Genomic DNA, 13,700 nt, shown 5'->3' on the forward strand with positions numbered 1-13,700 from the left:
GTGATTACGCAATTGGGTAAGGCTATCATGGCTATCCACGGCCACAGCACTGCGTGCGCTTCTGCACTCTTTAATCCAAACGTTAGTCTCAGTTGGACAGCTGTCTGTATGAGTTTCTTTTTTCATAGTTTTTTTTTTAATAGATTCAATGCAATTCAATTCAAAGTAACATTTATATACTTCAATAGATTGTATCGGATGATAAGCGACAAATTGTAAGTGGTTTTATGCATGAACTATGGCGATTTTTTTTTCTCTCTCTCTGTCGAACGAATTCGTACACTACGTACACTAATCACGCTGTGTATAGCAGTAAGGTTTGGTAAAGACGGTGTGAACGTTTAGACTACGAATATTACGCAGCTTGGACGGGGGGAAATCCCTTTGGCGGTATATACACACTCCGTACTATTATATGAATGTAACCATGTGTGATCGCTTCTTGCAAAGCCAAAGAAGTTCTTGCGCCATGGGGGTCTCATAATTCGTAGTAGGGTGACGCGTTGTGCTTGACGTGGAACTTGATGACAAGTTTACCAATATCACGGTAAAAGGGGATTTTTGATATAAATACTTGCCCGTGGAAAGCAATATGCCATTTAAGAAGGAAGCAGGAGAAAAAGAAGTTAGTTAGAAGGGAAGACTTACTGGGGACTGGTCGATCCTGATCAAACACCACTTCAATATATACTAGACCAGTAGTATAAACTACTAGAGCTGAGTGTGTTGGACAACTGTCTTCTCTGGGCAAACGAGAGGTCTTTTCTTGACAGAGGACAATCCTACAGTGACCAGCGGGCCAGGTCTTCAATACCGTCACCATGACTGAATTTAAAATTGAAGCAAGAGATCGTCAATTCCATGGGTTTCCAGGTGATTATCTTCTGTTTGTTAATTATATTACATTACCAGTACAGTGTATAAAGGCAGTAATACTGTATGTTGCATTGTCATAATTGCTGTTGATTACTATTGTGGTATACGGTAACTGTTAGCCTTTCAATAATGGGCTATTTTCATAGTAATAGTATTCCGGGGTATTATGTGTGCAACGATGTCAAATAAATTATGACTGTATATATTCCATGCAAGGATAGCAATTATGGACAATGAAAGTATAGCTGAGCTGAGATGATAAATTGTGTTAACAAGCTTTACATCCAACTGTTTCCGTTCAGCGGTATTACAGATTATGTTCTTTATAGACTTTTCATTGGTGCTCGATCATCTGATAATGCTAGATACGGTATTTGCTCAAGTCGACATTTTCCAGTAATGTTTGCCTAGTCAGTCTCAATTCAGAGTAGATGACATGTGTCTGTACAGTGTGTAGCCAAAGGGGAAGTTGTGGACAAGGACATTGGAAGCTTCCTGATGGCGATTTGACAGATAATCTCAAAGCTCCGAGAGTGAATGTAGAGGGTCAGAGATATGTCGTCATCAGGGGTAGTTCAGATACTGGATTTTAATCGTCCGCAATCCCCACACTAACACACGCGTACACATGCATGCACCCACACAATGCACCCAATCCATCAATTGGTACTTGTGTATTACATGCAGACACCATCAATGTACAGGTTGTATGTCCGTACGGAGGCACACTGCATGTCAGTGCATACATAATGCTACGAATACAGTCCAGGAAGTGGACTACATCAGGGGCAGATCCAGGAATGCCATAAAGGGAGGGGGGTGGGGGTTGGGCGAAAAAACATTTCTGGTGCCACTTCAAGGTTTAATCAGCTGACACGCAAAAAAAAAAAAAATGGCTTCCATTTAATTTTTTCATTTCTTGTGCCTGTTTTGCAGGTTTCATCAGCTGACAAGCAAAAGAAATTTTAGAAAAAAAAAAGGCTTCAGCGCAATTTTCTCCTGCCACTCCACTACAATTGGCTGACAAAGATGGTTTCTTTAAAAGATTAAAAGGGGGCACACGTGCCACCTTTCATTCTTTTGTTTTTATTTCTTTCATTATTTTATGGTCATGGTATTCCACGAAGAGACACTACTTTGCTTGTTATGAAGAATAAATGGAGCCTTACTGTTCTCTGCACTGTTCCAAAGTTTTTCTGAATGGTAGAAAATTGCTAAAACGTACAATGTACATCTTTAGAAAAATGACATAAATTGATGGTTCAAAATATGAAAGACCTCAGTATACACTGAATAGCAAAGAGAAGTATAGACTCAATTTCTGCTTTCCAGCACTTCAGTTATGTATGATATTTAAAAAAAATTAATACCAACTACATAGTGAAGGAGGATTATGATGACATGAACACACTATCCTGGCACCCTTTCGCCTTGGAAATTCATACTTGTCATCATAGAGAATCTGTGATGTGCACCTTAAATTTCTGTTTCATTTCATTATTTTTTTTTTTTTTTTTTGTATTTGTAAATTTGATTTGCAGGTGATGAGGAGAAATGGAAAGGTCCATTCTTCTTCATCGTAGGAGCTGACCCACAGATGGGTATGCTGGACACCATGGATAAGAAGAAACCGGTGGGCTGGGAGAGGGAGATCCAGTTGGTCCGAAAGGCCATAGAGGCCATCAATGCCATGAGACCGCGACCAAAGTTCTTCTTGATGTGCGGAGACCTCGTTCAAAACACACCAGGTTTGCATTGGCTCCTGATGATTGTTGTTGTGAAAATAATGCTAGCCGTTGAGCTCTACCTGCACACACTGAAGTGTCGCAAGTAAAGTCTTAGCAATACACTCAACTGTGTATCGATCAACAGAAAATTTAGCACAGGAAATATACGAGTATATAGGACCTATATATATTCATAAATAGAACCTGTACTTGACTGCTAGTCAGCAGTACACAATGTACATGTAATGTGGAAATGCTCTTTTTTTTCTGTCATTACACATTGTACTACTACATAATGAATCCTTTCTGTGTTTTAGGCCACACACAGCCACAGAAGCATATACAGGGCCCAAAGTAATTGTATGCAGAATTGCTCTGGATATGTAGTGATGCAGACAAGATATGCCTCAGACCATGCATAGTCCAATGAATTGCTGTCTGTGTGTGACAATGCTTGTATGATATATATTAGAGCAGGCTCAATTTCATCAGTGGGTGTAATACAGAAGTCATCAAAAAAAAAAAAAATCAAGACTTCTTGTTGACTGTTTGTGATGTAGTCAGTGAAGAGACTGGTTGTATGTATTACATACCAGTTTGATCCTTTTCTCTCTTTTTTTTTCAGGCCACATTGCTCATAGTTATGACACCCATTTTTTATTTGAAAAGATGTTTGCTTTAGATCATAGCAGTTTGTGTAAATGCTCGATTAGATATCTCATATCTCATTTCTTTCACCTCGTTTTGTGTCAAAGGTGAAGAAGGGCGAGAGGGACAGGAGAAGGACTTCATCGCTGAATTCTCCAAGCTGGATCCAGAGATCCCCCTCGTGCTCCTCAGCGGTAACCATGACATCGGGAGGATACCTGACAGAGAGTCCATCAAGGTCTACACCGATAAGTGAGTCCACACCATACCTGTGAGATCTATTGTCATGTCATAACATTAATCTCTCCCTGCTCCATTTTGCCTCGGGAGAAAAATTTCAATTGCGTGTTGCTCCTTTTTCAGTATATGACATTTTCTGTGTGACTATAAACTGACAATGATGGACACTTTATGTGTATGTTAAAGGGGCTGTACAGCTCTAGTTGAGGTGGGGATTCATGGTTTTTACATTCCTAAGTGAAATAATGAGAAACATCTTATGAAATATGAAAGAGCTTGTAATTTTAAGAAGGATTCAATGTTTATTTGATGAAAATTGGTTTTCAAATGGCTGAGATATCCAAAAAAGTGATAATAATAAAAGACTACATGCCCCAACTTTATTAGGATATCTTTGTTTCACCTTGTTTTGGGATTTCTCGGCCACTTCAAAACGGATTTTCATCAAATAAACTTTTGATACCCCTTAGAATTGCATGCTCTTTGACATCTCATACAGTGGTTTCTGAATATCTAGCAAAATGTTAAAAGCTAAATCCTCACCTCGACCAGAACTGTACACACCCTTTAACATTAGATGAGTCAACCTAAACTTTTGTCCCATGTTGATGTATGAGTGAATTACTCATGGTAACTTAGCCATATCCGGACCCAGTCACAAGACATTAAAAGTTAGTTGCTTTTAAGGTTTTTGAAAGACTAGATCTTTTCATGCTTCACATATCTATACCAATTTCATGAATAGCTAAACTAGAATAATTTTGAAATATATATTCATCAATGACAGATCACTTTAATCTGTTCTTGGTTATCGAACTTATTCAGTAATATGAAGCTATTGACACCATCTTGCAGCTGAAGACTTTCTGAATTCTAACCTGCCTGAATCATTTTGACCCCTGTATCCCTAGATTTGGTGATGACTACTTTGGGTTCTGGGCTGGCGGTGTGAGATTCCTGGTCCTCAACTCTCAGCTCTACGACAACGACTCCAAGGCCAAAGATGTGAGGGAAGAACACGATGCCTGGCTGGAGAACCAACTTAAAGGTATGTATCACTCATTACAGATGACTTAACTAGTCTAAGCCTTGAATAAAGAGGCAAGAGAAAGGCTAGCACAGTGTAAACAACACAAAAGACCAAAAGCAGGTGTTTAGATAGTTCTTGATTGCATTTTAAGTACTGGTTGCAAGTGACAAGTCAATTGTGTTGACAAAAATAATTTGAGGTACATGTCTTTGTCACATTGTGATTGATCATCATACTTTAAATTAGTACTGCTAGTTCTTACTGCAGGGAAGCAATTAAATCATGTGTTCCAACCCTATCAGGGAAATTGCCTCCAAGGACAATTACCCCCCCCCCCCCCTTGCTATATACTGGTTAGTGATAAGGTTATCAAGTGAAGATTAGGGTTAGGGTTAGAGTTTGGGTTAGGGTTAGGATTAGGCTCAGGATCAGGATTACAGTTAGGGTCAGGGGGAGAGTCTGGGGTAATTATACCTGTTCCTACCAAGTAACTGTATGTGCACACAATCACAACACACTGAAGGGTATCATTCATGGACATATCTTTGTGTTCCTCATGTACCATAATGTACTACATGAGAGAATTGTGTTCTTGTTTTCTCCTCTCCTCTCCATCTAATAACAAAATGCTACCCCCCTTACATTGCAGCTATGAAAGAATCTGGCTGTATGCATGGCGTAGTGTGCCAACACATCCCCTGGTTCTTGGAGACGGCCCACGAGGACAAGCTGTACTTCAACATCGAGCGAGACTTCCGATTGTCCATGCTGGACAAATTCAACGATGCAGGTGTGTTTAGTTGTGTTGTCGTCTTTACTCTTGTTATATTCTCTGTGATTATATTGACTGAGTGCATTGAAACTCACTGTAACGTCATATTTTTATGATGTTTGAAGGTGGGTTAACTGTGAGTGACAAGTTTCATTATCATGCCTTGCCAATTTACAAGAATATTGTTTCAATCTCAAAGTTGGATATCGAAACCACTCTTGTGAGTCTGCATGCCTGTTAGACACAGAAACAAATATTTGTGTGACTGATAGTATTAAAGCCACATCCTGTAAAGTGGTGACCTTTGACCTAACCTGGAACATGATATTTGTCCAACGAAGGTTGTGTGTTTACAGACTACTTTGCCATGTTGATTAGGCAACCAGTTGTTTTTGTGCAGATGGAACTTCGGACTGAAACGTGCCATAGCATTGCATGTTGAAACAGATTGTGTGTACATTGGGTATGGGTGTGTGAGTGGGGGGGGGGGGGGGGGGAGGGGACAAAAAAGTTATGGGCTAGAGATATCAATCACCAAAACTATCACAACTTTGCCAAGTTAAAGTATTGACAATGTGCAAATGTATGCATTTAGATTTAAATTGCATATTGTTTTGTGACCAGAAATTTCGGACAAGAAGGCTGGTCTCGCTGTGGTGTAAATCTGAATCAAATGAACACCAAACAATACAGGCAAACAAAGATGTACCCCACAGATCAATATTCATAAGGGTTTGTATATTCCAAGTGTTTGTGTGTATGTGAGTGTGCATGTGAGTGCGCATGTATGAGTGTAAAAATAGAAGAAAACACTAATTTGTGACCGAGATTTTGACCTTGTTAGTATTTTTTTTTTCACAGGAGTGAAAGCAGTCTTTTCAGGCCACTACCACCAGAATGCGGGAGGGGTGTACAAGGGATTGGAACAGATCGTCACTTCCTCCATGGGCTGGCAGCAGAGGGAGGATGACAAACCTGGCATCCGGGTCGTCAAGGTGACGGAGGAAGGCATCTTCCATCAGTATTACGAGATGGATCACATTCCCAGCACTGTGGAGGTGTGAAGAGGATGGGGTTCAGGGAAGAGTCATGATAAACAAAAAAAAGCACAAACCGTAGAGAGTGATGAGAGAGAGAGAGAGAAAGATAGACAAAGAGTGAGAGAGATAGAGAAGGAGAGGGAGAGAATTAATGAAAGACAGGGAATGATAATGAGAGAGAAGGAAGACAGAGAGATTAAGAGTGATAGCTGAGGAGAGGAGGGAGAGATAGTGAGAGAGAGAAAGATAGACAAACATATGAAAACAAACCGAGAGCTTTCTTTAAGTGTATCCATGTAGTATGTAACAGTTTATGGTCCCTGGAATGCATTAAAGGCAGCATGACTTTTCATGGTCAGTGCTTGAGGCTGCCTTATTTTTACTGGGTTATACAAATACCTCAGGACTTGCCTCATATTCTTTTATTGTCTATTTCTACTGTAAAAGCTGCTATTTTCGCAAGGGTTTAATTTTCATGAAATTCGCAAATCAGTGTTGGACCGCAAATTTAACAACAGGCAAAACTATTGCTACCTGATGCACTAGTGAAGTGAGGGGACAGGTCGTAGTGCACCAACAATAGCCTTGTAAAATTACAAAAACAACACCTCATGAAAATGTCTGTGACCTCCTCATTTGCGAGAATATCTGTATTTGAAGATAACAGCTTTTATGGTACTTTAAGGCAAACTCGGGATTATTACCTCTTGGTAGTCTTTCCTAGCTACTATGTGTAGCAGAGGTTTTTAACCCATTGGCTATTGTTGGTTCAGTGCAAATTAAATAGGATCTTGAAGGGAAGAGGTGAAATGCTCCTCTGAAGTGTGATGGCAGCCTTCTTTTTTTTTTTCTTCCCGGCTAGCAATTACAGTATCCTCAAATTTCTGGTGGATGAATATCATAAAATGTGAGTGGCGTGAGGTTAAACAATATAATGAATTACCAGCCTCATTAGGGAGACTGAAATAATTTTTTCCCTCCTTTTTTTTTTTCTCCTGGCGTAGTCTATTTGCCAATAATTGAGCATTTTACACTTTATGTACAGCTACTGCAGGGTAATTTGTTAGGTGAGGGGTTTTTGTGATACATTATTTTTGTGATATGATGAATATGTTAACACTTCAGGTTTTTGTGATGCTTTTAACTAGTCTGAAGCATGCTTACAGACAGATTGTGGGTATCTCTGATTCTGTCATTTACATAATCAAAATGTATTACATTTGCTTTCTTATATATTTTTACAAGTGGACAAATGAAATAAACTGAAAAAAAATGGAGAAAATATACAAATTTGGCCAAACTGCACACTTTTGGACACTGTTACTCCGACTAGTATATGTGACGTCAAAGTTCATTTTGTTGAGATATATATCCTGAATATGCCTGTTAGTTTAGAGCTTTAACTGTATCTTAATTGAAATGTAGCAAAGTGTTTTGGGGAAATAATAGATTTAGGGGGCACCATAGTGTAGTAGTGTATGAGGTTCTGCATGATGATAATATACGAGCAGAAAAATTGGGTTCAAATCCTGCTGTGTTCATTCTTGAACGAGACATTTTACCAACAATGTTCCACTTGACCCAGGTGTATAGACAGCCTGGCCCCCACTTCTAATTATTTAAGGTATGCATATTATGCGCATTCCCTCTCTTTGAAAGCATTCCCATCTCAGGTGAGCACTCATTCCAATCCTTTGTCTCAAAACAGACACCCCACCCCACCTCAGGTAAACCATTGTTACAAAACCTTAGGAAAGGTCTTCTTGTGTGTTCAAAGTGGAATCTCAAAACTTGTAAGAAACGAAGCAAGTTTACAAGCATAGATTACTCTGTTAAATTCATACTGTTTTGTTTATACAATTTCTATCACTGAAGAAAGTGAGATGTATAATTACATAATTCTTGTCGAAAAACAAATAATTTTGAATTGAAATTGAATTGAAGCAAAAATGAAAGTCTCATTGCTTAAATGTTTGATCAATCCTCTGTGATTTACAAGATATTTTATATCCCCTTCTTAAATTCATTATGAGTCCAAAGAGAAAGAGAGAAAAAGAGACCCCCTTTATAAAAGAAATCTGCAGGTAAAAAGTAAAATATAGACCCTTGTTTTACTATAATTCTCGGACTGGATTTTGTCCCACGAGAAGTACCCCTTTACCGGAGTTTTACTTAACACTCATGCAGTCCCTGCGACCCCGGAGTGGAGGGGTCGGGATAAACAGGTACCTGGCGATGATGGGGGTAATTATCACTGTAGGACCCTCAGGGAGAGCAGTGGTATTGCTGAAGAGGATAGCCTTGGTAGATAAGGCCGTATTAATGTATGATATTGATATTGAATGAAACTAGTAATGAATCAATATATTTCTAGCACAACTGCTGCAGTGACAATAATTATCATCTATGCGTATATTTGTGCTTTCCTTCTGTTACCCCTTCTTTTGCAACTTCCACTATGAGTATCTTTTCTCCTTCTATACTATCACTTCAACTATATACCTCTACCACCATTACCTCAACCAAATGAGTATCATATTACTTCTGTATTGGTAGTAATCAGGGGCGGATCCAGGAATTCCGTAAAGAGGGGGCGTGTTTACAAAATTAAAGGGGGGGGGGGCGCAAGCACCCCTCCCCCCATTTTTTTTCTTTTTATTTCTTTTGTTTCAACAAAAAAATAAAGGGGGGGGGGCGTGCGCCGGTTGCGGTCCTCTCTGGATCCGCCCCTGGTAATGATTATTCTAATTGAGATGATGATGATGATGAAAATGATTAGAATTTCCATTCTTGGACAATAAAATTTGGAGTTTAGTTTATAATCTAATTTTTGTCATCACCATAATTATTATATCGATGTCCCATTTGATATCTTAACATCGGTGTTTCCTTTCATTTGGAATCAGCTAAAATGAACATGCAAATCTTTCAACATAGAGTGTGTTATTTCATAGAAATTATGCCGATGGCATAAAAACGGTGATATATAGGCTTCTTTTTTATATAAAGAGATGCCCTAGTTATACCAATGTCTCTGTTACCTCACTGTGCAAGTCCTCTCCCCCTTCCAACTTGTCTATTTGCTTTTCTCTTTTCCTGTTTGTGAGTTATATTTTCAGTTACTTCACAAGAGATATCTACGTCCATTCAGTAGGCTTTGTTTTTTTAGAATAGTAGTATATTTAATAGAATTAAAAGATATTATAAATGAGCTTGCTTTCATCTATACACTGTATATTTAGTCATATTACGAGATGATTTATGATTATGCAATAAAAGTTACATTTGATAAAACTGACCAATTGTAAATGATCATGTATTATTATTGAATCAAGGATCAAATAAGAAAACAAGAAGGACCACGTACAGGCAATGCATCCACGCACCCACACACACACACACACACACACACACACACACACACACACACACACACACACACGTATATAATGAATGATTTTGACAAGAATAAAAGTATGTATATGTATGTATATAGGCCTATCTATCTATCTATCTATATATATATATATATATATATATATACATCATATGAATATACTAGTACATTTAATGCTCGAGAAAGAAATACATAAGCAGCATAACACTTGTTGTTATTGATACATTTACTTGGTACATGTGCCCAAGAGTACAATTCAATGCAAACAATAGATATCTCTTTAAACCGGAAACTTTCAAAATCTGATTTTTCTACCGTAAAATCGACACCTCAAATATAATTCTATGATATACTTATTTGTTCTTGGCTGAAAGAAGAAAAAACAGCAACAATAAACAAAATGCATACATGCAAGAGAGAAAAAAGGCAACATCATTCATTGACCATATAGGTGGCTTACACTGATAACTCACAGAAGCGATAGCGGTATATGGGTCCAAGATTAAAATTGAATTAATTTCTCCTGGTCTTCGCCAATAAGTACTTGTAACACAAGATTTTATGAGCCATTATACCAGTTTCATCGCATTTGGTTCGAAGATTTCCATTTCATCGAGACAGATCACCCGCGGAAATGCTTCATACACATCTCGATTATGCCAGGTTCCTCCTCTTTCCGCATCATTCCTAGATTATTGTTGGAACATCTTCACAAAGACGAGTGCTAAAAGCACAACTCTGCGGAAGAGATGTACGGTTAACTTCTAAGACAAGAGTACATGACTGAATTCAATCACGAGCGTATGAAAGGTCCAGACAGTGCTGTAAATTAATAAGTGGAAAATAAAACTTGAAACTTGAATGAAATACCAAATGTCTTCCACGAGTGGCAATGGAACGCATGTTGTAAGCGCATGTCAGTTCATCGTCAAAACTTTTGTGTTGACATGCATGCAGCAGGATTTTGATGCCAAAATTAATGCCCTTTTTCCCTAGCTTTTCACAGATTTGCAGTGTGTAGTGCTGTCGGCTATCGACCGTCTTTATACTCTCTGCTCTAGTGGTGGAGTTGGTCGAATGGGACTACAGTACACCAGATGTCAGGAGTAGCCCATTGACAAACGTGGGGTCAAAGTTCATCCGTCATCATCACCTTTCGTGACCACAACATTCTTTGACATAGCAACACATTATCATGTCACACGAAGGCTGTCTATCTATCAGTGTGCGATCACAGTAATTTTATGAGTTGTACCTGGCTATTCAATCGACAAAGTTAGTAGGCCTAATTATTATGTGTCTACTGATATCACCTTTATACACGTGAGGGTTTCTTGAACAAGCTACTAAACAAAATCTGCGAAATATGGCTGGCTGATCAAATTAAAGTATGGTAAATCAAAACAGCTAAATATGCAGTTGATATCTTCGTTTGTATTTTTATCTGTTTCAAATCGGCAAATTTATATATATATCTCATATCATCTTTGCAATACATGTCTGATGAATAAACCATATAATGTAACGATCGCAGTTTGATCAATTCAGGATCCGAAAGCAGAAATAAAGGTAACAGTTTATTTCTACCGTTAACTCTCAAGAACACCAATTGTTTTGCCGAAACGGTAAAATGCTAAATATGAGTATTCTGTCACTCTAAACGCTACTATGAGCTAGATTAATGTTTGAAGACGAAAATAAAACCCTTTGCTGCATAAACGTACTTTAATTTCGGATTTACTTTGCCACTCGGGTCTAGTCATGATATATACCGAGAAAACTGAGCTGGAATGCAAACCAGCATATTATATTCGGTGAAAAGAACTCTTCACTGGCAATAAAAAATGCAAATATGTTTTACCCATTTTGAAAACATGCTATACGACTTAGAATGTACCTGGAGTTTGAAAGACATAAGAAGAAAACGAAACAGAAAGTGTGTCCAGCATCAATACAAAACAAAATATTGTACATAAGTAATGTATAATTGGAATGTAGGTATTCTGACCTTTGAGGTGTTTTCATCGACCATAATGTTGTACTCTTCACATTATGATAAACGCTCTTGTAGTTTACAGACTCACATTTCTAGGGCATTTCTTTCATTTTTTGTGTGTTCTAAATCAACTTAATCCCAGCAAAATTCAATGAATCTTAAAGTGAACTATACACGTGTAGAATATCGATTTCACATTAAATTTTGTTGTCACATTTTCATCGGAACAATACTGTCTCTTTCATAACCATATGTATTTCCTCATAAATTTAACACAATTTAATATCAGTAGCTTGTAAAAAAGGAAACTAACGCTCTGGCATTTCTTTTTGTTTGTTTTGTTTCTTTTTTTTTGGCAAGATTGCAAGATTCCATGATATTTCTTGCTATATATTAACACCTACATGTTTCCATGAATGATTACCTTAAAGTCTATGTACCATGCTCAAGAGAGCATCTTGAATATTCCATAATTTCAGTTTATAATGATTACGCCATTGCCACTTAGATTCAGTCATAAATTACTTCGAATAATCATTGGTTTAGTATTGACAAGAAAGCTCTCTTTTCCTTTGATGCGATGCTTGTCTTACAAAAGTTCTTCTTTGATAAACAAAAACAAAAACTACGGAATAATTAAGCAATAATGTAAACTTTCAAATTTAGTAAAAGTGCTTTCATTGTTCAGTTTGAACCACTCTTCACACTCAAAAAGTGCGCCTGCGCACACTTTCTCCTCGAAGTAGCCAAATGATACACCATTGATTGTTGTGAGTAGTCATAGAAGAAAGAAAAAAAAATCACGAGGAAAGTCTCGTTAGAACAAACGTACAAAATTCTACACCTCCCTTTTTAACCGCTCGCAACGTTGCAGAGAGAGTATCTTTAAAATCAAAACCAATATTCAAGAATAGTTAGTTGTTTAAACGCGTTCTTTGTATAAACAGCAGTTTACACACAATCAGAGTAAAAACAAAATGAAAATTGCACTGAGCGTCCTTCAAACAGCTACACATCACCTTCTCAGCCAAAATACTAAACCGTGTCTAAGTAATATAACCTAGGAACCATGGCAATCCGAACAATCTTACTACTTAAGAAATGGAGTACAGTGCATGTAAGACACAGATATTGGCGTTAGCGATGACATGTAAATAATTCAACAAAATAAATGACCGTAATAAAAAAAAAACCGAATCGTTTAAATGAATTATGCAATGTAGATATTTTGTAAATATGTCGCTGTCGCTGTAAAACTTCCCACGCCTTTTTGATATACTCTTAGCGCACGAAAAGTGTATCCGGTGCAATGCCACAAGAGTGATAAGCAAGTTCTCAACCACTAGCACGATGTGATTATTGGCGTAACTTCACCGAATACAAATTTAAAGAGGAAAAGAATAATGCAAACGCGTATTGGGGTGTACGCTGTTGATATTGACAGATAATATTTCAATCAAAGTTAAAAGTTCTCGAAATAAAGATAGAGATTTGATATAATGTCCCACAACAACTGATAGTATACTGCGTTAAGGCACACCGTTCTGAAATCCACATTTTAGACGATAGAGCTACATCTATTAGAACTATCAATCTCTGTACACGTGGATTCAGGATATTTTTTAGCTAAAATTGTCTACAAAGGCATGTTTGTGATTTAAGAAACAAGAGAATCACACAGATATTATATGTTATATTTGAAATATTGTTCAACACAGGTAGAGAAAGATATATACACAATGTCCTCTACTACAGTTCAGAATACAACATCGGCACACTGAGTTTTATTAAACTGCTATACCAAACTATGACGTCAGGACCTTGTAAGGTGCTACGCAGCCATCAAATGCGATTCCAAACTTATCGTCAGAGTGTGGAATCGCTTCCGATTATTATGATTAGCAGTGAATCGCAAAGTTATAGTTTGCAGGGTACATGTTTGCGAATTTATGCACCGTGACATTTTAACGCGTC

At 37.7% G+C, this 13,700-nt stretch overlaps 1 protein-coding gene across 1 annotated transcript; it reads left to right on the top strand.

Annotated features, from left to right (window-relative positions):
- Positions 1-508: 508 nt before the first annotated feature.
- On the top strand, positions 509-6,357 carry LOC139738049 (serine/threonine-protein phosphatase CPPED1-like). Its single transcript, XM_071648715.1, has 6 exons — positions 509-873; positions 2,418-2,624; positions 3,359-3,503; positions 4,403-4,539; positions 5,171-5,311; positions 6,155-6,357. The coding sequence occupies exons 1-6, from the start codon at positions 822-824 to the stop codon at positions 6,355-6,357; spliced, it is 885 nt and encodes a 294-aa protein (XP_071504816.1). The 5' UTR covers positions 509-821.
- Positions 6,358-13,700: the final 7,343 nt, after the last annotated feature.

Source organism: Diadema antillarum, unplaced genomic scaffold, assembly GCF_040938485.1.
Source record: "Diadema antillarum isolate AM-2024a unplaced genomic scaffold, OU_Dant_1.0 scf00000029, whole genome shotgun sequence".
NCBI lineage: Eukaryota > Metazoa > Echinodermata > Echinoidea > Diadematoida > Diadematidae > Diadema > Diadema antillarum.

What these genes read in the sequence shown, in the direction of transcription:
- LOC139738049 (XM_071648715.1), top strand. Translation starts at nt 822, where the DNA reads ATGACTGAATTTAAAATTGAAGCAAGAGATCGTCAATTCCATGGGTTT. An exon ending in ATCAAGGTCTACACCGATAA is followed by an intron (nt 3,504 to 4,402) that starts GTGAGTCCACAC and finishes CTGTATCCCTAG; the next exon opens with ATTTGGTGATGACTACTTTG. An exon ending in GCTGGAGAACCAACTTAAAG is followed by an intron (nt 4,540 to 5,170) that starts GTATGTATCACT and finishes CTTACATTGCAG; the next exon opens with CTATGAAAGAATCTGGCTGT.